The 25,635-nt window shown below is 38.7% G+C and overlaps 1 protein-coding gene across 3 annotated transcripts in view; it reads right to left on the minus strand.

The window, feature by feature from the left end:
• Positions 1 to 530: 530 nt before the first annotated feature.
• The window catches only part of PALS1 (protein associated with LIN7 1, MAGUK p55 family member), an 84,999-nt gene continuing 59,894 nt past the window's right edge, over positions 531 to 25,635 (minus strand). For all 3 annotated transcript variants that reach the window (XM_062181354.1, XM_062181352.1, XM_062181353.1), the window contains 7 exons: positions 17,650 to 17,833; positions 15,307 to 15,378; positions 14,314 to 14,385; positions 12,520 to 12,687; positions 10,839 to 11,041; positions 9,259 to 9,369; positions 531 to 3,513 (listed from right to left, as the gene is read on the minus strand). In XM_062181354.1, the coding sequence (XP_062037338.1) occupies positions 3,337 to 3,513; positions 9,259 to 9,369; positions 10,839 to 11,041; positions 12,520 to 12,687; positions 14,314 to 14,385; positions 15,307 to 15,378; positions 17,650 to 17,833 (987 nt within the window). In that variant the 3' untranslated portion in view covers positions 531 to 3,336. The remainder of the gene's footprint in view (positions 3,514 to 9,258; positions 9,370 to 10,838; positions 11,042 to 12,519; positions 12,688 to 14,313; positions 14,386 to 15,306; positions 15,379 to 17,649; positions 17,834 to 25,635) is intronic.

The following is a 25,635-nucleotide window of genomic DNA, read 5'->3' on the forward strand; positions in this document are numbered from 1 at the left end:
AAATCTTAAAATAAAACAAAACCCAAATAAACTGTGGGGCCAGTGTTATGGTACAGCGGGTTAAGCCACTGCCTGCAATGCCAGCATCCCATATGAGCTCTGGTTCAAGTCCCAGCTGCTTCACTTCTGATCAAGCTCCTTGCTAATGTGCCTGGGAAAGCTGCAAAAGATGGCGCAAACACTTGAGGCCTTGCATCCACACGGGAGACCCAGATGAAGTTCCTGCCTTCAATGCTGTTTGGGGAGTGAACCAGTGGATGGAAGACATCTACTATATCTAACTCTAATTCTGCCACTCACATAAATAATTCTTAAAAAAAAAAGAGCAAGAGAGAAACAGTAACTACTTAAGTTTGTGCCAAGAGGGGGCATGCCCCACATAAAGAATAAATTAAATATCCCCTACTCTCCCACCTCAGAGCGTCTGATGGTCTTGCTTCTTGCCAAAATCTGAAAAGGAGGGTGGTCTTCACTTGTGTAGAAACCTTGAATGGGAGAGGACATAAACAGCTAGAGAAGAACTCAGTGGCTTTAAAATTTGAAATATATTTTTCCTTTTATTTGTACAATACAGCATGTAGTATGACATCTCGAAATAACAAGAGTGCAGATACAAGGCAAGAGAGTAGAAAGGCAGATTACAACAGATGCCAGAAAGGCCACCTTTATTAAGGCTAAATCCCTGGTTTATGTTTCCACACACATTCACAAAATTACATTCAAATCATTCCTTATCACTACTTATTCCTTAGAACATGAAAAAAGGGAACAATCCAGACACTAGATTTTCACAGAAAGCAAATCTGGATTAGTTTAAATATTATTCTCCTTCCATTTGTTCTGACTTAACGAAAATTTGGAAATGAAGCTATTTCCTTATTTGGATTTTCCAAGTATATTTCTTAGCTATTAGTATCATTTCTGTCAGTGGTTAAGATTCCCCCTTGCACAGGGGTCTCCAATCAAAACCATAGAGGGACAGGAAACGGAACTGGCCAGAGCTGCTGTACAACTAGGTACACAACAAGGTGCTTTTATCCTCATTTTTTTTGAGGAAGGCAGCAACAATGGTTTTCACTTTGTTTAGGGGCTGTGTTGAATATCAGCATATCCATATCACTTAGAAAAAGTTTGAGACACAGACATTTCTTCTATGCAATATAAGAAGAGAATTATAGGACTTTAATGACCCTGAAAATATGTTACCTTGTACTTCCCAAAAGCATAGCATGGTAGGGACCTTGGTATAAAATCTGCTTATTAAAAGCCGTGTGTCTGAGTCTTGATAGCACTTGGCCCTAGTAAATCCCCTCTGTCTGCTGGGGCACAACAGCCACTCACTGACACCACCTGAAACCTCACTCTACCAGGACTGCTGAAAACACTCATCAGTTACACTTAAAGCAGATCATACAATTCTGTTGGCCAGACTACCTATCACGCCTAGAGAATGTAAACTGGAAAACTGAGATTAAGTGCTAAGTATATGCCTTGGTTTTCAAAGCCAATCATTGGTGTGACCATTGTGTTTTCCTGACCTAAGCTGGAGTGTTTCAGATTTGAAGAGACCGTGTATATGATACTCCTTCCCTCAACCCCAGGATACTTTCTTCCTAAGGAACATTACCTTAAAATATTTCCAAATAAGACACACTCTCTAGCCAACTTAAGTTACGCAAATGTGAACAAAAAAGGCAACATATAACTGTTTACATTTGTTCAAATAAAATTATATGGAAGAGAAAAAAATCATATGTACATCACACTGAAACAAAATACTCATTAAAAACAAACAACTGCTTATGTTAAATTAAGTGATAAGTCAGTATATTCCAGTGTTTAGCTTGGGAGCAGGAAATGCTGTAGCTAAAGTCATCATAAAAATAACATCAAGGCATTCACATTTGAGGTTTGTCACACACACTATCCTTAAAGGCCTGAAAAGGTTACAACTTTCCATGCCAGTAATAAATGTTGAGCTATAACTACAGAGACAGTACAAAAATCCCATTAGCTTAAACATTGCTTTTATGATTTAGCAAGCTGTTCCATTCTCGTCATCACAGGCACACCTTATTGGGATAAAAACTCATTTTTATGTGCTTAACAAATGCCCTCCGCCCCCTCACAATGTTATTTTCCTAAAATGTTCAAGTGACTTTCAGGTCTTCCTTTCCTTCTGATCTCAAAGTCAATTGTCATAGTATTTCCCTAAGATATATATATATATATAATTATATGTATATAAAATTTTATTCCAATGCTGAACAAGTTATCAATGACCATTTATCGATCTGTTAAAATTAGTATACAGTACAGCAGCTATATTTATCAACATAATTCCAGTTTATTACCTACATATATAGCATAGCCATAGACTTTTATGGTGCTCATGTATAAAAATGCAGAAATGGTCAAATGTGTTATGTCCTCCCATGTATATAAAAAACTATTTGCATCATGAGGAAGAAACTTTTTAAGAGTCAACACAGTTTTATATTAATGCCATTCATAAAAATCTAATAGTCTTTTGTACTATGCAGATCAAAGAAAGGAAGTGAGGCTATCAAATCATTGTAATAATTTAAGAAAAAAATCAAATTATAAAAGATCAGCATAATCTGTAAGCCTTTAACTGGATTACAGTCTGCTGGGGGTGCAGTCTGAGCCACTAAGCTTGGGTTGAAAAGCTGGTGCTTCTAACAGAATGCTTTTTTTGTTTTTTGTTAGAGGAAAAAGACAATACAAATAAATTCAAGCCTAAACAAAGTAGCTCCAAACCAGAGTGGCACCATTTTGTTTTTTCTTCTTTTCTTTTTCAGGAAAGTACTTCTTTTGACTAAACCAGACTCCTAAGCCAGTACTGTTTTTTGCCCAATGCAGAAAAGCACAGTCCCTTCAAAATATTCCCATGAAGTCATTTAAGTGTTAAATGACATCAATATTTATAAGTACATGAGACATGGACTACTGTGTACATACATACAAGTTTTTTTTTTTTTTTATAGAAATATAGCCAAGCAGAAAAGACTTAGGTGAAAACAAAAGGTTTTAAGAGGATAAAATGGAACTGCTGTGTTGAAAGCTTCCATTTAGAATCCCAAAATGAGGCAAGAACCTTTAAAAAGCCATTTGCAGAGAATGAAGAAAGCTGTGCACAAAGTTGCCTAAGGGAACTTTCTTTTCACTAGTTTAAGGGATGTAAGGATGAAAACCAGGTCTACAGCTTACACTGCTGCCTTCACCTTATCTTCAATCTTGCTGAAGTATCAGGATATCTTCCTGTTGACAGCTTGACAGATCAAATCCAATTATGCTGGAGAACGGATGTTTCCTTCACCTCAGCCAAGTGGATGGCACCCACTGAGGTTCAGTGTCCAGTTTGTTAATTAACCTAAGCAATTCCTGATAGGCTTTATCAAGATCTGAATTCACAATTGCTGTGTCAAAGTAGTGGCCATTGTTCTGCTCCATCTCTCTAGTCTTCTCAATGATTTCTCTCAACTCCTCAGGCTGCAAAGAAGAGAATAAAATCTGTGAGGTAACTCCTCTCTTCACCAAAATACAGGACGAGTCAGAGCCAAAGAACAAAGGGTGACGTACATCACAGAATGCAGACTGTTACTGTGAATTCCCTGCAAACTTGTTTTCAAACATTTTAGGGAATAATAATTTCTTCCCAAAGGTAACATCTTCTGTAACCTGGAATGGACCTTCTGCTTGGAGCAAGGACCCAAAACATCATCTACTCTTGGATCTTGTAAAGACCCCTGCTCTTTATATCTGGCAGTTAGGTAGAGAAAACACCATGGGAAAATAAAAGGATTAAAGAATGGGTATTCTTTTCTATGAAAACATTGCTGGTTAGCCCAAAATTTAACAAACTAATATATATTTTTTGGGAAAACACTCACTGCTGTGTTTCAAAACACAAATAAAGTCGTTAAAAGGCAAAAACAAAACAAAAACAAAAACAAAAACAAAAACCCTACCAATTTAGGAAACTATGCAGAACAGAGTACTCTATTTAAAATACAGAGTAAAGGGAAGGACTAGTTCACAGAGCCAACCAGGTGGCAAGGCTGTATGCAAAACTTAACTAAATTCCTCTGATTTTGAGGCATAGGTGTTAACTCAAGAAAGTGAAACAGCCGTCAAGGAAGATAACTAATTAACCTCAAGGCCAAATGTCTGGGGCTGGTGCTGTGGCATAGTGGGTAAAGCCGCCACCTGCAGTGCCAGCATCCTATATGAGCGCCAGTTTGAGACCCTGCTGCTTCACTTCCGATCCAGCTCTCTGCTATGGCCTAGGAAGGCAGCAGAGAATGGCCCAAATTCTTGGGCCCCTGTACTTGCGTGGGAGACCCGAAGATACTCCTGGCTTCAGACAGGCCCAGTTCCAGCCATTGTGGCCATTTGGGGAGTGAACCAGCAGATTGGAAGCCCTCTCTCTACCTCCGCCTCTCTGTAACTCTGCCTTTCAAATCAATCTTTGGAAAACAACAACAACAACAACAACAACAAAACAAATGTCTCAGGTGTAAGCCATGTACCGTACTGAATCCACAGGACAAAACAATTTGATTCATTCAACAGAACTCCTCTGACAGTATGAAACTCTGGCTTGTCCTGAGGCAGTTTCTCACATGGCTCTCTAATTTTCATTCTGGAATGTTGTGCATCTGAATATGGAACACAGAATCCTTTGTTCCTTAGCAGGGGCTCTACTTCACCATTGTGACTGAACACACGGACATTTTAGCTAAAATTTATGTCTACTCAAAGCTCAATATTATTGAAAGAACATTATAAGACTCCACAGGATAGAAAATTTGTGGTCCTAGAGTTGAAATGTAAATGCTAAGCCCCACTCCACCTAGTGTTAATCAAATTCAAGGCATTACTTCATCTTATGCTAAAATAATCACATAATTTATTTAGTACTTTATGTCTGAAATTCTCTTCCAAATTACAATCTAAGACTAAGATGAAGTAAAATGTGTTAGTTCAAAATATTTTGTAATAAAAAACAACCAAAAATTGCAGCCAAAATTGACCATCAGTTCATGCTGTTCAATTAACCACTCTCAAGATTCTGCACCAGCAGAATAGATTCAGTGCACAATTAGGTAACTGAATGAGTAGTTACTTTTTTATCCAATTACACTACTTTCTTAACACAATTCCATAATTAAAATGGAAGATTTGTTTTCATTCAACATTTTAATTGTGTGAGAAATAAAACACTATGAGAAATACTAAAGGAGATAAAAACAAAAGTGAAATAAAAAGAATTTGATACACCAATCCTCACCCAATACAGAATATATGTTTTTTATAGGTGTACATGGAACACTGATGAAGCTGAAAGTCAGAGGGTCTATAATCTGACCACAATGGAACTATAAATCATTAAGGTGTTAAATTTTTAAGTCCCCAAACAGGTGGAAGTGTGGCTAAGCAGAAAATGGAAATAACATACTTTTAAATAACTCCTGGGCTAAAGAAGAAAATGAAAAGGGAAATTAGAAAATATTTCTAACAAAATGATAATAAAAATATTATTTAAAAGCCACTGAGGGGCCAGCGCTGTGGTGCAGTAGGTTAATCCTCCGCCTGCAGCGCCGGCATCCCATATGGGCACTGGTTGTAGTCCCGGCTGCACCACTTCCGATCCAGCTCTCTGGATGGCAGATGGCCTGAGTCCTTGGGCCCCTGCACCTGTGTGGGAGGCCAGGAAGAGGCACTTGGCTCCTGGCCTTGGATTGGCACAGCTCCAGCTGTTGCAGCCATTTGGGGAATGAACCAATGGATGGAAGACCTCTCTCTTTGTCTCTCCCTCTCACTGTCTGTAACTCTAACTCTCAAATAAATAAATAAAATTTAAAAAAAAAAAAAAAAGCTTCTGAGGTGTATGTAATTAGAGAACTGCTTTTCTTTAGAGGAAAATATATAACCACCAATGCCTATATTTAAAAAGAAAGATTAAAATAAGTGTTTATCTTCAGAAACTATGGCAACTGCAAATTAAAGAACAAGGAGAAAATGAACAGAGGGGGGTTACATAGAAAAACACAAAGACAAAAGTCATCTCCTTTCTTTTTCTAAAGTTTTATGGTTAAAACTTTTAATTTCCTATCAAGTTTTAAATTACAGAAAAGTCTGCTGGGATTTTTTGTTTAATAGCATTATTGAGCTATGTTTAACTTATCAATATCCATACAATGTATCCATTTAAGGTATATAATTCAGCAGTGTTTAGTATTGTCATAGAGTGACACTGCAATCAATTTTAGAACATTTGCCTCACCCATTCCCTATTTCCCACACCCAAAAGAAGCTTAATTAGCAGTCACTCTTTTCTCCCAAGCCCCAGCTGTGAGTGACCATATCTATTTTAGGTCTATTTCCCATTCTGTGCACTGTATATAAATGCAATAATAATATGTGATCTACTGTATTTGGTGTCATTTCACCTAGCACAATGTCTTAAGGCTCCATACTGCAGCATGTAAATATCAGTATTTCATTCCTTTTTATTGCCTTGTTTTTCAGACTTAAAGCTATAGTAATCAAGACAGTGTGGTATCAGCTTACACAGGAAGAGAGTTCAAAAATAATCCGCCGGGTCCTTTTTGACATACCAATATAATATAATGGGAAAAGGGGAAAGGACAGTCTTCAACAAACAGTGATAGAGAAACTGGATATCAACTTGCAATTAAAAACAAAACTCTTCACTCAAACCTCACATGAAAGCAAAGATGAATTTGAGATAGATTATAGATCTAGACATACACAACATCATTAACCATAAGAAAAATTAAAGTGAATCTTATTAATTAAAGGTATTATTAAAAAATACTTGAACTATTTGCAATTTACACATCTGATAATGGCTTCATATGTCTTGTAACTCAGTAAGAAAAACAGCCCAGTTTTAAAAAAATGAGAAGGCTTGAGGCATTTCACAGAATATGCCCAAATGTCTGTATGAAAAGATTATCACTAGTCATCAGGAAAATGAAAATAAAAACCATAATAATATTTATTAATAACACATATTCCAATGATAAAATAATATTACAAACCAACAGTAGCCAAAGTTGGTAGACTTGGACAACTGGTACCATCATACACTGGTGGTGGTGGTGGGGACAGTAAAATGGTAAACTTTTTGAAACAGTTTAGCAGATTTTTTATAGATTTCTTTTATTATGTGAAAGGCAGGGTGACAGAAACAGAGGGAGAGGCAGAGAAAGATCCTCCACCTGCTGTTTTGCTCCACAAATCACTGCAATGGCAGGCGCAGAGCCCCATTTAGGTATCCCATGCGGGTGGCAGGGGTCCAGGTATCTGGGGCCTCTCTGGCTGCCTTCTCTGGTGCGTCAGCAGAGAGCTGCTTGACCAGTGATCTGATTCGAGATGCTAATGCTGCAGGCAGCAGTGTAACCTGCTGCACGATGCTGCACCCAGCTTTAATACAGTTAAAACACAGACTATTTGATACAGCAATTCTAGTTATAGAGCCAAGAGAAAGGAAAACACAGGTCCATCAAAACGCTGTGTAAATGTTAAGAGCAGCTTTAATTAGACAAGTTAAAAATGGGAAAAAAATCCAAATAGTTTCAACTGGAGAATAAACAAATTGTGGTATAATTACATTAAGAATGAATGAACTGTTAGATGCAATATAGATGAATTTCAAAAACATGCTGATCAAAAGCCAGACACAAACTTAAACATACTGTATGCTTCCATTATATGAACTTTTGTTGACAGACAAAATAAATCTATAATGACAGGAAGCAGATTCGCAGTTGCCCAGGGAAGAATGCAGAGGTTTTAACTTTCTACCATGTTAGAAATGTTCTAAATCTTAATTGTTGTGTTGGCTACATATGTCAAAATTCACTGAATTATAGATTTTATGAGTTAATTAAAATGCATGCATAGTGAAGTAAAGAAGTACATCTTAGTAAAGTTAAATAAATTAGTAAGTTCTAACTAGAAAACCAAGCAAAGTGTATATTGTTAAAACATTTTGGTAGTAACTGAGTTCCTATTTTCAAAAACATAACCAGCATCTTTCTATTCTGCTTAATTTAGGATGCCTAATTCAAAATAATGAAGAAGTTAAAATTCCTTGAGAATACTGCCAGAGATGAACCAAAAGAAAGTTGCTTAACATGTTCTGGCCCCTATTTATGGCTCTTGATAAAATAACAATGTCCTCTTCAGCCTAAAAATAAATAAGTATGCAACGTCAGGGCCGACGATGAGGTGCAGCAGGTAAAGCCACCATCTGCAGTGCTGGCATCCCATATGGGAACCTGTTTGAGTCCTGGCTGACCCACTTCCCATCCAGCTCTCTGCTATGGCCTGGGGAAGCAGTAGAGGATGGCCCAAGTCTTTGGATCCCTGTATCCGCAAGGGAGATCCAGATGAAGCTCCTGGTTCCTGGCTTCAGACTGGCCCGGTTCTGGCCGCTACGGCCATTTGGGGAGTGAACCAGCGGATGGAAGACTTCTCATTCTGCCTCTGCTTTCAAATAAATAAATAAATAAATAAATCTTTTTTTAAAAAAAGTGTGCATGTCATAAAACAGAAAATTAGACTGAAAAGGAGAATGGACTCCTCCCTGGTCCCTTGTGTACATCCTTTTCCTTTATCAACCACGGTACTTCTGGTCTAAGTAGTTTTCATACCATACAGACTATTTCTTTCACATCTAGCACAGATCTAAAATACTTTTTACAATTGCTTTTATCTATCAGATTGCAGTCTATCGGACTAAAAGAAGAAGAAAAACAGAACATAAATGTTTCAATATGAAAAAAAGAGCAAAGCAAGAATACTCAAATTTGGCTCCCTGCAAATGTGAACTATCTAAAGGAAAAAAATGTGTAATGCATGAGAGTTTGCTGAGAATTTTGGTGGGGTCTGCATAATCCTCCTGGAAATGTCACAGACCACATGAAGAAGATTGAAGACGTTTTAAGGATCCCATCTCAAAGACTACCATACATTTGCAGGTAACAACAGGGAATGTGTGGGGAAAAGGGAAGACTTCTACTTTGGAGAGCTGCCATAGTCTTACCGGTGGCAAACATGGCAATTCTGGGATAAGTGCTATCGCACAAAGAATACTCAAATTGAAAGCCCAAGCTGATACCACTTTTAAGCACTGTGACAGATTAGATCAGGATGAAATTGTGTTTCTCTTCAATGGAATAGTACAAGATCATCCAACTTTACCTTTGGATTCTTGCCCTCTTTGGCCAATAATGCTCGAAGTCTTTCTTGTGAAGGGGGTGCAATGAAGATAATATATGGTTTTAAATCTGAATTCCGGAGGGTCTTCAAAGACTGTAAAGAAAAGATATTTGGATTTTAAAAACAATTTCCATCATTTAAATACTTCTCAGTAATACAGTAATGTAATTTTAAAAAGTATTGTCAATGAGTGTTCCCAAATACTTTAGAAGAAACAAGTTCAATATTGTAACATAAAATCATTCACTGCAAGAAGATACTGTGTAGCTATATACATACATGTATGTATCTATGTATGTATAAAACATATATATGTAATGTGTATCTATATACTTACATACATATGTGTGTGTATATATATACTTACACACATATGGCTTGTTCTTTTATGTAATGAAACTTAAGTGAATGATATAGTATGATATTCAAGTGTGACAACCATGCGAAACTAAAATAAGATCACATATAGATTATAATAACCATATTTAAAAAATCCACTTCAGGAGTTAGGATCAAGATGTCTGTCTGCCTTTAAGTACAAATACAACCAGAAAAACCTCATATACACATGCAAAGAAAATTCTGAAAAAGCACATGTAAGGAAAAAAAAAAAAGACTGTTTCAATTAGGAGATTGTGGTTTTCACTTTGTCTTCACTCCATCACAGTGTGTCTTCAAACTGAAGTGTTCCACCAAAATGGAGACTATAGGGAAATGGCCTTTTCTATGTACAATGTTAAGATGATTAAAACAGTATGTTTAACTACTCTGAGTTCTTTGGTAAAATCTGTCAGCCCAAATAATATAATCCATTCTGAAAGAATTTAGTAAAACCATTTATCCTTCTCTTAAATGTGTATAACTGAAATATGAATGATCTTCAAAAGTTCATGGAAATGCATATTATGGAAAAAGTATGCATGGAGTTAAAAAAATTTTTTTGCACCAAAATAGCTAACTTTCAATTCCATTTTTTTCATAAATTTTTTTGAAGTCCTTTCATAGTACAGCCTAAATGTTTTTATCCACTTAAAAAAAAAAAAAAACAACTTAAGAACACCTAGCTACTATTTTAGGATAGCCATTTCAGAGTCAATTCATTATTCTGAAAGGCAGAGACAGACAACTGCCTATCTGCTGGTTCATTCCCCAGATGCCCACAACAGCCAACACTAGGCCAAAGTCAGGGGCCTGGAAACCAATCTGGCTAGCAAGGGGTCAGGTACTTGAGGTATAGTGCAGGAAGCTGGAATCAGAAGTAGAGACTGGATGCAGGCATCCCAAGTGGCATCCAATATGGCAAGCTGTGGTGTGACTGCTGTACGAACAACACCAGCCCTATATTTACTGTATTTTGAGAAAATACGTTATCGTACTTAAGAATGTGTGTATTTTCCGCTATATGAAAACTGAAACTTAGCAACCTGTCTGATTTTACACAGTAAATTAGTCAGAAAACAGTTAAGAATGTAATTATGCCTTATTGTTACTAGACCAAAATAGTTTCTGCTAATTATGTTGTCCTCTAATTTTCACACCCTGGATCAAAATTTTAGCTTTACCTGTGTACGAAGACTTAAAAGACATATTTTGCCAGAGTTGATCACTTGCCGTACAGAATCTATGCTGGTTCCATACAAATTTTTCTCAAATTCACCATGCTCAATGAACTTTCCAGCGGCTATGTCTGCCTCAAATGCTTGCCGTGAAACAAAGTGGTAATCTCTACCAGCTACTTCATGGTCTCGCCTACTCCGAGTTGTATCTAGGCAAATAAAATCAGATAAAAATAATGGACATGAATCAGAGTGAAGATGCAGGATTATTTTGCTAGTTAAAATTATTTTGTAATACAGATTATGAAATAATGAACTGAGGAAACGTTAAGAGCTAGTGTATTTACACTCTTCATTGAGGAATGAACAAAAATGTGTGTGTACTACCTTAACAGTTACATTTAATTACCCTAATATTTTTTTTTTCTTTTTTTGACAGGCAGAGTGGACAGTGAGAGAGAGAGAGACAGAGAGAAAGGTCTTCCTTTTTGCCGTTGGTTCACCCTCCAATGGCTGCTGCAGCTGGCGCATCGCGCTGATCCGAAGCCAGGAGCCAGGTGCTTCTCCTGGTCTCCCATGGAGTGCAGGGCCCAAGCACTTGGGCCATCCTCCACTGCCCTCCCGGGCCATAGTAGAGAGCTGGCTTGGAAGAGGGGCAACCGGGATAGAATCCGGCGCCCCAACCGGGACTAGAACCTGGTGTGCCGGCGCCGCAAGGCGGAGGATTAGCCTGTTAAGCCACGGCGCCGGCCCCTAATATGTTTTTTAAGATTCATTTTTTATTTATTTGAAAGGTAGAATTACAGAGAGGAGGAGAGACAAAGAGAAAAAGAAAGAGGTCTTCCATGCACGGTTCACTCCCCAAATGGCCCCAACAGACAGTGCTGGGTCAGGCCGAAGCTAGGATCCCAGAGCTACTGCTACTTCTGGGTCTCCCATAGGAGTCTAGGGGCCCAAGCACTTGGGTCATCCTCCACTGTTTTCACAGGCACGTCAGCAGGGAGCTGAATTGAAAATGGGGCAGCTGGGTCATGAACCCACCCCCATTTGGGATGCCAGCAATCACAGGCGGAGGCTTAATCTGCTATGCCACAACACCAGCCCTCCATTTTTTAAAAATTGATTAATTAGAGAGGCAGAGACTGACAGAGCTCCCATCAGCTAGCTGGTTCACTCCCTAAAAGCCCTGGAACCAGGAACTCAATCCAGGTTCCCCATGTAGTACTTCAACTACTTGACCATCACTTGCTGCCTCTCAGAGAAAAGATGATCAGGATTAAAGCCAGGACTTGAACCCAGGGACTTGGACATGGGATGAGTACCTAAGGCACCTTAACTTCTACGGCAATCACCCTCCCCTAATTATCTTAATATGTTTTATACTTCTACTTTTATACAAATATTTGAGAGGCAGACTTATAGACAAAGAGAGGCAAAGATTTCCTGTCTGCTGATTCACTCCCCAAATGGCCACAACAGCCGGAGCTGGGCCAGGCTGAAGCCAGGAGCCAAGAGCTTCTTCCAGGTATTTCTCAAGAACAACTATCTTTAAAAAATTGTCAAACATCTGGTTAAACAAACGTCTTCTTTCACTGAAAACCTTGATGAAATACCTCCCTTCACAGTTAAGTTCCGAGGGTGCAGGTAAATTGAAAAGGCAGGAAAATGGGAATGCATCCGAACTTACGAGGAACTGCAGATGCAAAGCGGTCCTTTTCTTTGTTCATGAGCCTCTGACGCAATTCATTCTGGCCACAGTTCTGTGGACCAATCAGAATGATAGGTCTTTTCCTATTTGCTGGCTGATGGTAAAGTGACATTTCCTCATAAGTTAAGATTTCCTCATTGTCATAATCTTTGGAAAAGAAAAAGTTAGCCCTTCAGACAAATTAGATTACTGCCATATAATGATAAACAGATCTGTCCCTCCTCACCCCACCCCCAATTATGGACACTTTATTATCATTAAAATACTTAACTTTTTGGATCAAGATGGTAGTAAATGGTAGTACTATATCATCAGCATTTTCCCATGTCCTTATAGCTTTGCCAGGACACTAAGAAAATGAATCTAACAATATACTACTAATCTTTTGAGATTTTTTTTACAGCTTATCTTGTTTCATATTGTTTGAATGTCTAATATAACTGCATTGACCCTTATATAAATTAATGAGAAAAATTATGTCATTTTTGTACAATGCAGATACTTCTACTCAAGAGGGTAGTTTCAAGGATCAGACAGAATGTACACGCTGAGTCCAACAGCTGACACAGGTATTTACACACTGCTATAACCAGCTATCAGAGACGCTGGAAAACTTTCCTGTAGTTGTATAACTTGTTAACAGGTCATACTCATGCTATTCATACTTTCTGCATTTATATTTACTTTATTTTGGAACACTATCCTAGAGTCATGATGGGTGGGGTAACATTCCTAAAGCCCATTATCCAGATGAAATCAGAGCTGTTAAGTGGCAAGAAAAAAAGCAGACAACCAGCAGTCTGCCTTGCCCTCACTCCTATTAGTTCACCTGACTGGGACGTAGCCTCATGTATGAGACCCGGTCAGCACTAGATTCCACAAGGGCAGAGACCCATCTTAGGTTTGTCAGTGCTCAGCAGAGCCTGGCCAAGAGTAGGTGTTCAAAGCAACTGTTCACAGGTTCTGTGCAGAGCGCTGGCAAATCTACAGATACACAAACCAAGTTTGTAAATCAAAATGTTACCACAGTCTGATTATAAATATTGGAAGAAACTTGGTATTTTTCAGAGAAACATGTGCTGAGACGGGAATTAAATATGCTGCTTATTAAAGTGGCTCAAATCTCAGATTTAGCTTTGTGTGGAATATCTCAACCATCCGTAAACATTTTATCTTCATTAGTATATAAGAAACTGGGAGTGGTGGAAACTATTTGACTAAATAAAAGGTGCCCAATGGTAGGGCAATAGCCATCTGTCAGGTCCAGGGGACTTGTCATTGGGAATACAAGCCCAGGGCTATCAGAGCTCTTGATTTTAAGGGCAGCAACGACTTTAAATCTTTTTAATCTTAATAGTCAATTAAAGAGTGTGCCTCACTCAGTCAATAGGTTAGTGGGCTCTGTGGAATGGATTGGCTCTGTAATGTGAGTTATGTTTTACTTCAAATACATCTGTTTTTAAAGAATTTGTTAGAAGCAAGTGTTAATTTTACAGGTTTAAATAATAAAAAAATGGAAACCATCAATTTTATACCACATACACATATAGTACATAGTATTCTAATGTTTATACCATTTTCCCCCAATTATACACTGCATTACTCATGGGACTCCAAAAGAAAATTTCTACTCAAAAATTTTCTCAAGCACATATTCCATTAATAGGCAAAATGGGACTAGAAATAAAACTTCATGAAAACATCAGTTCAAGTATTATTAGAGTCAGACCCCTTCAGATATAAATTCCACCTACACCTGAGAGTAGAACTTACCATCATTTTTATTGGCATTATATAAAACCTTTTTCCTCTTCTTTTTATTTTTCTTTGCACACCATAGTTTTCCTATTGAGCAATCAAATGAAATAATAAATATGGCATGTTTTCTTGAACAAAAGTACATATTTTAAATAATTCAAATTGTTTTTTAACAAGTTTTTCAAAATTTTTTTTTCATTTTACTTGAAAGGTAAAGACACACACACACACACACACACACCCCTTCCATGTGCTGGTTCACTCCCCAAATGCCCCAACCATCTGGGCTGGCCCAGGTGAAAACCAGGAACCAGGAATTCAATCCTTGTCTCCCACATGGGCGGCAGGGTCCCAAGTACTGGAGTCACTATTGTCTGCTGCCTCCCAGGGTGCACATTAGCTAAAATCAGAAGTCAAACTGGCATTCAAACCCAGGAACTGCCATATGGGAGGTGGGCATCTCAAGCAACATGTTAACTGCTGTGCCAAATGCTTGCCCCAATTAATTTAAGTGTATCTACTCTTATTAAACTGTTCATAATTTTTTAGTCTAATTTTCCATTAACTGCACATAATAATCTTTAATATCTGAATTTTGTATTTTTAACAATTTATTTTATTTGAAAGAGTGAGAGAATGAGAGAGAGAGAGAGAGAAATGAATCTTCTATCTGCTGGTTCCTTCCCCCAGGCTGAAGCCAGGAGCCTCAAATTCCATCTGGGTCCTCCACACAGGTGATCACTGGGCCATTTTGTCCATTTTCCAAGCTTTCTCAGGTGCATTAAACAAGAAGCTGATTGGAAGTGCAGCTTCACTGTAAGTAGTGGCTTACCTGGCCTATCACATCAGCCCTGTGGTCCATTCTTTACAGTCCTAAGGAAATCAGTTTTGTTTCTCACATCACTCTTTTCACAAATTTATTTCTTAAAAGTTCTGATACACAAATTTAAACATGATTTTAGACGAAGACTCAAGAAACCTCTTACTAAGGGCAAACATGTATCTAACCTGATTTTTCTGGCTCCTTATCTTCTTCTATGGTATGCTTCATGGCTTCCCTTTGTTGTTGAAAGCTTTTTCCTTAACAGCAAAAAGAAAGAAAAGGGTTAAGATAAAGTATTTTTTCAATCAAGGAGAAAATACCATGTTAACTCTTCATTTATATTTCCTTCCAAATCTTCCTACACCCTATGAAAGTAATGCTAGCTCTGATATATAAACCTCCAATTGTTGAAAGTATTGTTTCAACTCTATTCAACTAATCCTTTGATATGCATTACTGGAACATATATTATGTATTAGAAAATATAAATAAAAACAAATACTAGAAAATTTAATAGCTCAACTGTTTAAAAGCTCTCAGTGAGCATTTTCTATGTCAAAGGAGAGACAGAGAGAAAGGTCTTCCATACGCTGGTTCATTCTCCAAATGGCTGCAGTGGCTGGAACTGAGCTAATCAGAAGCCAAGAGCTTCTTCCAGGACTCCCACACAGGCACAATGGCCCAAGCACTTGGGCCATCTTCCACTGCTTTTCCAGGCTGTAAACAGAGAGCTAGATAGGAAGAGGAACAGCTGGGACACGAACTGGCGCTATGGGATGCTGGTGCCTCAGGCAGAGGCTTTGCCTATGATGCCACAGCATTAAATATAGGAGGCTTTCAAAGTTTCTGTCTTCTTTTCAGACCTCTACCTTACTATGTAATTTTTTTCTGAAGGACAAAGAGATTTTTCTTAAAAAATTCTGGTTTACACTTGAATTTTAGTTTTATATCCAATTCTTCAAGCAGGGGTTCTTTTTTTTTTTTTAATTAAACTTTTATTTAATGAATATAAATTTCCAAAGTACGGCTTATGGGTTACAATGGCTTCCCCCTCCCAAAACCTCCCTCCCACCCACAACCCTCCCCTTTCCCGCTCCCTCTCCCCCTCCAATCACATCATGATTCATTTTCAATTCTCTTTATATACAAAAGATCAGTTTAGTATATATTAGGTAACGATTTCAACAGTTTGCCCCAAGCAGGGGTTCTTTAAGAAACAAATTCTATGTATGTTGGTGTAACCTGTAGAATTTAGTACATTTCATAAGAGCACAAGCAAAAAACATTGAGGGTGAAACATGTAAGAAGCATTAAAAGAAACCTGGTTATCTCCAGGAGCTCTGCATTGTATTCATTGTAAACCAAGTAACTATGACTACAGAAAAATTTTAAGAACATTCAAAATTTTAAATAAATATTTCATAGCCTTTAAGAACCATTCACATATTAAAATGTTTAAAAGCATTACAGTTATGTACTTCTGTGGCATTTATTTTTCATGATATGAACATTGTAAGATGTTTATAATGGCCACTTAAAAATCCTTTTGATTATTGAAAACCACTGTCAAACTAAGGTGGGTCCATTTAGTAGTTCTCTAAAAAGATTTAGAAATGTCACTGAAATCTATATACATTCAAAAAAATCCATCCATCAACATTAGTTCTAAATATTTATGAGCTAAGGCTCGCACGTTAAGATATCAAATTGACATCTGGCACAACGAATACGTAGAAGCATGATGGCTGCCTAACATTCCAGGATTCCAGAGGATATCCTGTAACTGCTGCTCTGAAGAATCAAAGATTATAGATCCTCTGTAGCCCTTATCTCTTTGAAATATGACTGACTACAGACAAAATCTGTTTCCAGCTTTGAGGTTTTAATTTTTATTTATTTTCATTTTATTTGAGGAGCAGAGAATCAGAGAGAGATCTATATGCTGGTTCACTTCCCCAAATGCCTGCCATAGATGGGGATGGGTCAGGCTGAAGCCAGGAGCAAGGAATTCAATCTGGCCTCCCACCTGGTGGCAGTGATGCAAATACTTATCACCTCCCAGAATGCACATTAGGAGGAAACTAGATTAGAAGCAGAGCTGGGTCTCAAACATAGACTCTCCATTTAATGGGATGTGGGCATCCCAAGCAGCACCCCAACCACTGTGCAAACAACTGTCCTGGCTTTAGGGTTTTAGAGTCAAAGACCTCATACACATAAAAGAACAAAAGTAAACATTATGTTGAAATTTTTCACCACCCAAAAAAATCTTCTTGATTTTTAGCTATGTTAAATCTGGTGGTGTTACTTTTCTTCTAATCACACTGCCATTCAAGATAATACATCCGACAGGTACTGCATAAAAACACAACTGCATGGGAAGTGGGAATAGGAAGGTGGGGAAAACAATACAACTACATGAAAAAGCAAATCTGTTTCAAAGCATGAAAAAGTAAGTTTTTCTTTGTGAAGGTTTGGATTTCACTTTTTTTTTTATACCAGGTACTTTCTACTACATTGTCTCTTACCTGGAACAAGCCCAGCTAAAGGTTGGTTATCTTCATCCCCCTCCCTGTAGGCCTGCCACCAGTTTGGATCTTCTTGACTGATCACATGAAGAATATCCCCTTTTTGAAAAGACAGACCTAACTCTCGACATGGAACATAAGGATCATCTGAGGGGTCATAGTCAAAATGAGCTTTAACATGGATCTAAAAGATAAAATAAAAAATAAAATAAAATAATAGTAAAATGGGAATATAAAATATTTAACAGATACATACTATAAATGTTAGGGATTTTTCATTAGTGCAAATAAATTATGAGTTGAAAAAAAGGGTGTTCATTTAAGTAATCATATTTTTGGGCAGTATTTGCCCAGGCTCAGCTGTCGTCTTCTCTATGATGAGTGTGAACACATAGAGTATCTAAATCATTTTATTTTTAGCAGCTAATAAGCTGGTATACACAAAGGTGGCCCAAGGGCTTGAGTGAAGCAGAAGAAACAGAAACCACCTGGCATGTGAAAACAATGACTCTGCAATAAGGTATGCAGTTTCTAAACCACTGCTATCAAAAAGGACAGACTTTCAACCTCATTATAGCCCATTATATAAGCAGGTGTGTCCGTTTTCCTGGGATGTTAGTCTCTTGACTCCACTGTCAGTGCAACCACACCTTAATCTCTCAGTGTTTCTTTTAAAATGTTAGGTTCATGAATAGGTCACCCCAAATTGTTAAAATTATCTAAATCAATTTCATAATCAATGCCTATTTGAGTATTACGTGGGCTTCAAAATATTATTTATGGCTCAAGTTATAGTTTTGTTAACAATGTGTTTTCATGTATCAAAATAAATCAAGGAATTGCCGGCGCCGTGGCTCAACAGGCTAATCCTCCGCCTTGTGGCGCCAGCACACCGGGTTCTAGTCCCAGTCGGGGCACCGATCCTGTCCCGGTTGCCCCTCTTCCAGGCCAGCTCTCTGCTGTGGCCAGGGAGTGCAGTGGAGGATGGCCCAAGTGTTTGGGCTCTGCACCCCAGGGGAGACCAGGATAAGCACCTGGCTCCTGCCATCGGAACAGCGCGGTGCGCCGGCCGCAGCGCGCTACCGCGGCGGCCATTGGAGGGTGAACCAACGGCAAAAGGAAGACCTTTCTCTCTGTCTCTCTCTCACTGTCCACTCTGCTTGTCAAAAATTAAAAAAAAAAAATTAAAAAAAAATAAATCAAGGAATTATGCTATGTGATTTAGCATTAAAGGTATGTAAAAATTCATGAACTTTATAGAAAACTAATTTCCTATGCCATTCCCTTCAATGTAACTCAATAAAATATAACAAAGTATTCTTACTCCTAAGAAGGTATAAAGCATGAATTTTCTCTTTAATTTTGCCATGTCTAATTTTTATCTAACCTGGATTCAAGGCATTTCCAGAACCTTACCTTAATCTCATGAAATCTAACACCTATATGCAATGAGTACTTCCATCCCATGCAGACTTAATTTCAAATTCAGGCACAATGAACCAGGCAAAAGACTAACAACCTAAAAATTTTGTAATTCTGAGACCATTTCTATTTGGTTTACCTTAAGACTTTTATCCACATCATAATTAAGGCTGTGTATCAAAGATAGTACCAGCTGCCATACACAAAAGAGTTTAGAGAAGAATATAGCTTTTTTAAGGTCTTAAAACACTGACTAAACTGCCTAGTCTCAATCAATGAGAATAGACTGACTATATGAAATGTGGTAACATACTAAGTAATAAAGACCTATGTGTAGATGTCTCCCCATTATATGCTGTAACAACCTAAAATCTGAATGAAATCAATAGCCTCCGAGAAATTTGGTCCAAGATGTCATCAAAGAATATTTCTAAATTCCAAAGTACTGTAAATAGGAAATAAGGAAAGCTAAATCTCAGTAAACCGTGAAACTGAGGTGAAAATAAGTGATTCTGTTAAAAATGTAAAACAGCTAGAAGTAGAGAATGTCAGTCCACTTTTGAGGGGTAATTTTCCATTGATGCATTTACATGAACAGAAAATACACATAAGTGTGCTGTACAATGAATTCCCATAAACCGAACACATTTAGCTAACCAGTGCCCAAATCAGGAACCAGGATATCACCAGTACCTCAGACGCCCTTTGGGGAAAAACTAATTCTAGAAACACTGATTCCTCTGTATTTTGCTTTATATAAATGGAACGGAACTGCATAATACATTGTCTTGCATCAAATCTGGTTCAGATACTTAATCTAATTTGACAGTGTTTGGCTGCATCTCAACTGAACAGTACCCGAAAGAGCCTTGTTCTTTTTTTTTTTTTTTTGACAGGCAGAGTGGACAGTGAGAGAGAGAGACAGAGAGAAAGGTCTTCCTTTGCCGTTGGTTCACCCTCCAATGGCCGCCGCGGCTGGTGCGCTGCGGCTGACGCATCGCGCTGATCTGAAGCCAGGAGCCAGGTGCTTCTCCTGGTCTCCCATGGGGTGCAGGGCTCAAGCACTTGGGCCATCCTCCATTGCACTCCCGGGCCACAGCAGAGAGCTGGCCCGGAAGAGGGGCAACTAGAACCTGGTGTGCCGGCGCCGCAAGGTGGAGGATTAGCCTATTGAGCCACAGTGCCAGCCCAAAGAGATAAATCATTTTCTGAAAGCAATACCCAGCATGTTGTTACAGAATGTTTTGCTCAGATCACCTGCTTGGGATATTTATTTAAAATGCTGAATTCTCAGGTCACACCTCAGACTTTTAGACTGCATTTTAATCAGGTTCCTTGGGTAATTGTTAGGTAAAGAAATCTTACAGAACTACCACCTGAGGAAAATTTAAAGACTAGGGAGGAAGGAGTACTTAGCTTTATGATCCTTATCAGAAGCCAACAAAATCACCTACAGATGGTTTCCCCTCTATTCTTGTCTGGAAGTTCTTACCTCCTAATTATTCTGATTTAAGGGGCTTGAAATGGGACCCACTTCTCTCTGTGTAGGCTGGGGAGAGAAGTGGGACATTGTTATTTTATCTATCTCTATATCTAACTATTTATGGTTTATTTGAAAGGCAGAGTCAGATGGACACAGAGATCTCCCATTTACTGGCTTACTCCCCAAACGTCTGCCATGGCTGGGGTTGTGCCAGGAAGCTGGAATCAGGAGCCAAACCAGAACTCAAACCTAGGCACCAGGAAATGGGATACGAGAGTCCCAAGAAGAGTCTTAATTACTGTGCCAAATACCTAAAGGACATTCATTACCTGACAAATTTATTAGCTCATCTAAAATGTACCCTAAAATTAACAACAAAAGCAAAAGTTCTTAATTTTCCTAAGGAAAATTTATTTTGCATTAGAGAAATTAACCATTTGAATTAGTTAAAATATGAGTACTGGGGTGGATGTTTAAGATTTATTTATTTAAAAGTCAGAATTTTAGAGAGAGAGGGAGAGACAGAAAAATCTTCCTATTCACTGGTTTACTCTTGATGGTCATCAAAAGCCAATGCTGGGGCCTGGCCAAAGCCAGGAGCCAGGATTTTCTTCTAGGTCTCCAATAAGGGTAGCAGGGCCCCAAGCACTTGGGCCATTTTACACTGCCTTTTCCAGGTGCATTAGCAGAGAGCTGGATAGGCAGTGGAGCAGTCAGAGAACTGGTGCCCATATGTGATGTTGGTATCTCAAGCGGTGGGTTTACCCACTACGTCACAATGCCAGCCACTTTTTTTTTTTTTTTTAATTTATTTATTTAAAAGTCAGAGTTACAGACAGGGAAGGAGAGACAGAGAAATAAAGCCCTTTTTAAGGAGAAAAGCTGACCCAGACAGGGAAGCCAGAGGGTGTAACAATGCTGTATTATTATTATTATTTTTTTTTTTGACAGGCAGAGTGGACAGAGAGACAGACAGAAAGGTCTTCCTTTTGCCGTTGGTTCACCCTCCAATGGCCGCCGCGGTAGCGCGCTGCGGCCGGCACACCGCGCTGATCCGATGGCAGGAGCCTGGTGCTTCTCCTGGTCTCCCATGGGGTGCAGGGCCCAAGCACTTGGGCCATCCTCCACTGCACTCCCTGGCCACAGCAGAGAGCTGGCCTGGAAGAGGGGCAACCGGGACAGGATCGGTGCCCCGACTGGGACTAGAACCCGGTGTGCTGGCGCCGCAAGGCGGAGGATTAGCCTAGTGAGCCGCGGCGCCAGCCAAATGCTGTATTAATACAGTGAATATGACCAAAACAATGTTTAGTTTCTAAACCAATTTGTTCAATTTCAAATTATAGAATTGGTTGGACAGAGTTACCTTCTGGCCCAACATTTTTTTTAGTACCTATAATCTGTTCACCTTTGAAATCCTAATAATGAAATGGGAACAGGATAAAGAAATAATGAGTCATTAGTTTATTTCCACATATCTTAAAGAATTCAATGCCTCCGTTATTTTTCTTTATAATTTTTGCTTCTTACAGGTTTATCTTTCACTCTTCATTACTTGGATAAAACAGTGAAAGTGGGTCAAGAAAAGCCTTTGAGGCACCAAGCACCAGTCTTCAAATCCTTTCCCCCAATCCTGGGATTCCCTTTCTCCCCTATTCACCAAAAAAAGAACATCTTTACTATTTTTGCTTCCATTATTTTACAGGAGAGAAATTTAGGGTGTATGTAGGTCAACTGATGTTTTAGGCAGGTAGAAATATGAACCTGAGGGCAATAGCAAACTTATTTGAGGAACTGCCCTAACTTGAAAAGTGACATCCAATAGACAGACATTTTCTTCTGATAATATACTTATTCATAAAAATCCTACTACATTATAAAATTCCAGATCTTCTTACAAATAAGAAGACACTAAGATGACAATTGTGTAATACACCTTATTCCTCTAACAATAAAGTACATGTATTTGACAGCAGTGGCTCTCTAATTCCTTAGAACACAGTGCAGTGCCTGGCACAAAGGAAGTTAATATTATTATAGCTTACGTTTATTAAAAAAATTAATAACCTAATCTTTGAACTTTCTGGCATCTATTCCATCACTGCGATATCCCCTTTAATTTCAATGAATTCCTTCACTATACTTGAGCATTAGACTAGATGAAAAAGTCCCTTTCAACTCCAAAAATCTACTATGTCTTTCTATATTATTTCAATTATAGTATGGAATAATCTAAAGTTTTACAGCAGTCTGGGAAATCCAACCTTTTCTTTTAAGGCTTCATAAGAAAAGGAAAATGTAAAGTTTCAAAAATTTCTTTTTCCTGGGACAGATGTGCCAGTCACCCAGGAAATGAACTAGAAAGGTACTAAGACCTTTGACCTCTGTTACTGCCAGAGCAGACACTGTCTGTTACTGGGAAACAAAAGACATTTAACAATTCAGTACTTTTCCTGACTAGCTTATTCTTGCTGTTGTAATTCAGTTAGGTGTTTATGTTGGGGTAGAGAGTGCCTAACATCACAAAACATACATCAGAAAGGTACCTTGTGCTGCTCTTGTCAAATGCTGACCTGTATTTTAATGATCCTCAATAAACTGTTTTAGATTGAAGATCACTAATCTCATAGATATTTATTCTGCATAGGACAATCCAAATTATGATTCCTTCTCAATCTTCCCTTTTGTGGAGAGCTTCAGTACAAGTTTTATTTTAAGACAATTGAGTTCAGGGGCCGGTGCTGTGGTGCAGCGGGTTAACGCTGGGGCCTGGAGCGCCAGCATCCCATATGGGCGCCGGTTCGAGACATGGCTGCTCCACTTCCCATCAGCTCTCTGCTATGGCCTGGGAAAACAGCAGAAGATGGCCCAAGTCCTTGGGCCCCTGCACCCACATGGGAGACCCAGAAGACACTCCTGGCTTCAGATCAGCGCAGCTCCGGCCACTGCGGCCATTTGGGGAGTGAACCATCGGATGGAAGACCTCTCTCTCTCTGCCTCTCCTTTCTCTGTGTAACTCTTTCAAATAAATAAATAACCCTTAAAAAAAAAGACAATTAAGTTCAATGAAAATTTTGTGAGATATTGCAATTTACAGTTCTTAATAATAAAAGGAGGAAAGGAAAAGAAAAATACCAGGCATCTCTATTTTGAAGAGATCCCTATTAATCAAATGCTGTATTTTCAAAGGTATAAACCTGACATCACTTTTTCTTCTTTCCCTCTCCTTCTTCCTGCCTCTTTTAAGCTATTTCATTTCTCAATTAAGCAGCTGCTGATATTATCTACCTTGAAGTTATATTTTTCCATAAATCCTGTAACAGATATTCCTTTGGTCTTTGGAATAAACCAGTGTTTTATTCTGTATCATCAATGAAAAGCAGGAGTTAAATAATTCCTAATAAATAATTTGTTCTATTCTTACGCTTAAGCAATCTGAATTCTAAATGAGTAATTTCACTGTTTTAATTTTTCTTTTTTTCGACAGGCAGAGTAGACAGCAAGAGAGAGAGATTCAGAGAGAAAGGTCTTCCTTTTCCGTAGGTTCACCCCCCAATGGCCGCTGCGGCCAGTGCACCGTGCTGATCCGAAGCCAGGAGCCAGGTGCTTCTCCTGGTGTCCCATGCGGGTGCAGGGCCCAAGGACTTGGGCCATCCTCCACTGCACTCCCGGGCCACAGCAGAGAGCTGGACTGGAAGAGGAGCGACCGGGACTAGAACCCGGTGTGCCGGCACCTCAGGCAGAGGATTAGCTTATTGAGCCGCTGCGCCAGCATTTAATTTTTCATACACTGAATAAAGCAGCAAATATCAGCCTAATATTTAGATCAATTTCATCTACTGAAGAAATGACCTTTCTTTTAGAGAATTCTAGCCTCTACATGAATAGTGGAAAAGAAATGCTAATAAAACATGTCTTAATCTCTGGAATTCATTCTCAAAAACAGAAGTCATTACTCAGGAGGGATGGATCATTATCAACACACATAAAGGCATATTCCACCCCTCCTCTGTTGTGCTTCCTTAGTTTGCAGGGCTCCTTTTGAAGTTCAGGGTCTATCTACAGTAGAGAAATGTGGAAAGGCACAATGCACAGAACATCAAGCTGTTTGAATTCAAAGCCAAATTATTTTTTTGTTCCTCCTCTTGCAAGGAACTATAGGGGCCGGCGCTGAGGCGTAGCAGGTTAACATCCTGGCCTGAAGCGCTGGCATCCCATACGGCGCCAGTTCGAGACCCGGCTAACTCCACTTCCTGTCTGGCTCTCTGCTATGGCCCGAGAAGGAAGTGGAGGATGGCCCAAGTCCTTGAGCCCCTGAACCCTCATGGGAGACCTGGAGGAAGCTCCTGGCTCCTGGCTTCGGATTGGTACAGCTCCGGCCATTGCGGCCAATTGGGGAGTGGGCCATCGGATGGAAGACCACCACCCCCGCATAACTCTTGACTTTCAAGTAAAATAAAAAAAATCTTAAAAAAAAAAAGGAACTATAAACAGAAGGACAGTTGCATGTCCAACATCGATATGTTCCATACAGAATAATCGAAAATACAAAATGATGGCCAAAACAAAAAATATTAAACATGAATGTTGAGTAAAACATGAAAATTTTCTTTCTTAAACTGTTGCACTTTTATAAAAGTAAAGAATCATAACAGATGCAACACATCAGGCTTCCATATTAAACCAGCATTTCAAAGTCTATCATTTCTCTTTTGAACAGCCTGAGACATAATTCACATGCTCTACAGGTCACCCATGTATTTGACTGGTGGTTCTCAATGTATACACAGTTGTACAACTATTACTACAAACAATTTTAGAATACTGTTATCATCACTCCGATTAGGGACTCCTACTCAACTTTCAGTCCCTACAGATTTACCTATGCTGGACAATTCATGTAAATTAACTAATTCATGGCCTCCTGTGACTGGCTTCTTTCTCTTAGATAATTTTTTAAAGGTTCATCCATGTTGTAGCACATGTATATACTTTAGCCTTTCCTATTACACCAAGTACTATCCTATTGGAAAATAAAATATGGTATATATATAAATTCATCATCGGGAGGGCATTTGTCTGTT

This window comes from Lepus europaeus, chromosome 22 (genome assembly GCF_033115175.1).
Source record: "Lepus europaeus isolate LE1 chromosome 22, mLepTim1.pri, whole genome shotgun sequence".
Taxonomy (NCBI): domain Eukaryota; kingdom Metazoa; phylum Chordata; class Mammalia; order Lagomorpha; family Leporidae; genus Lepus; species Lepus europaeus.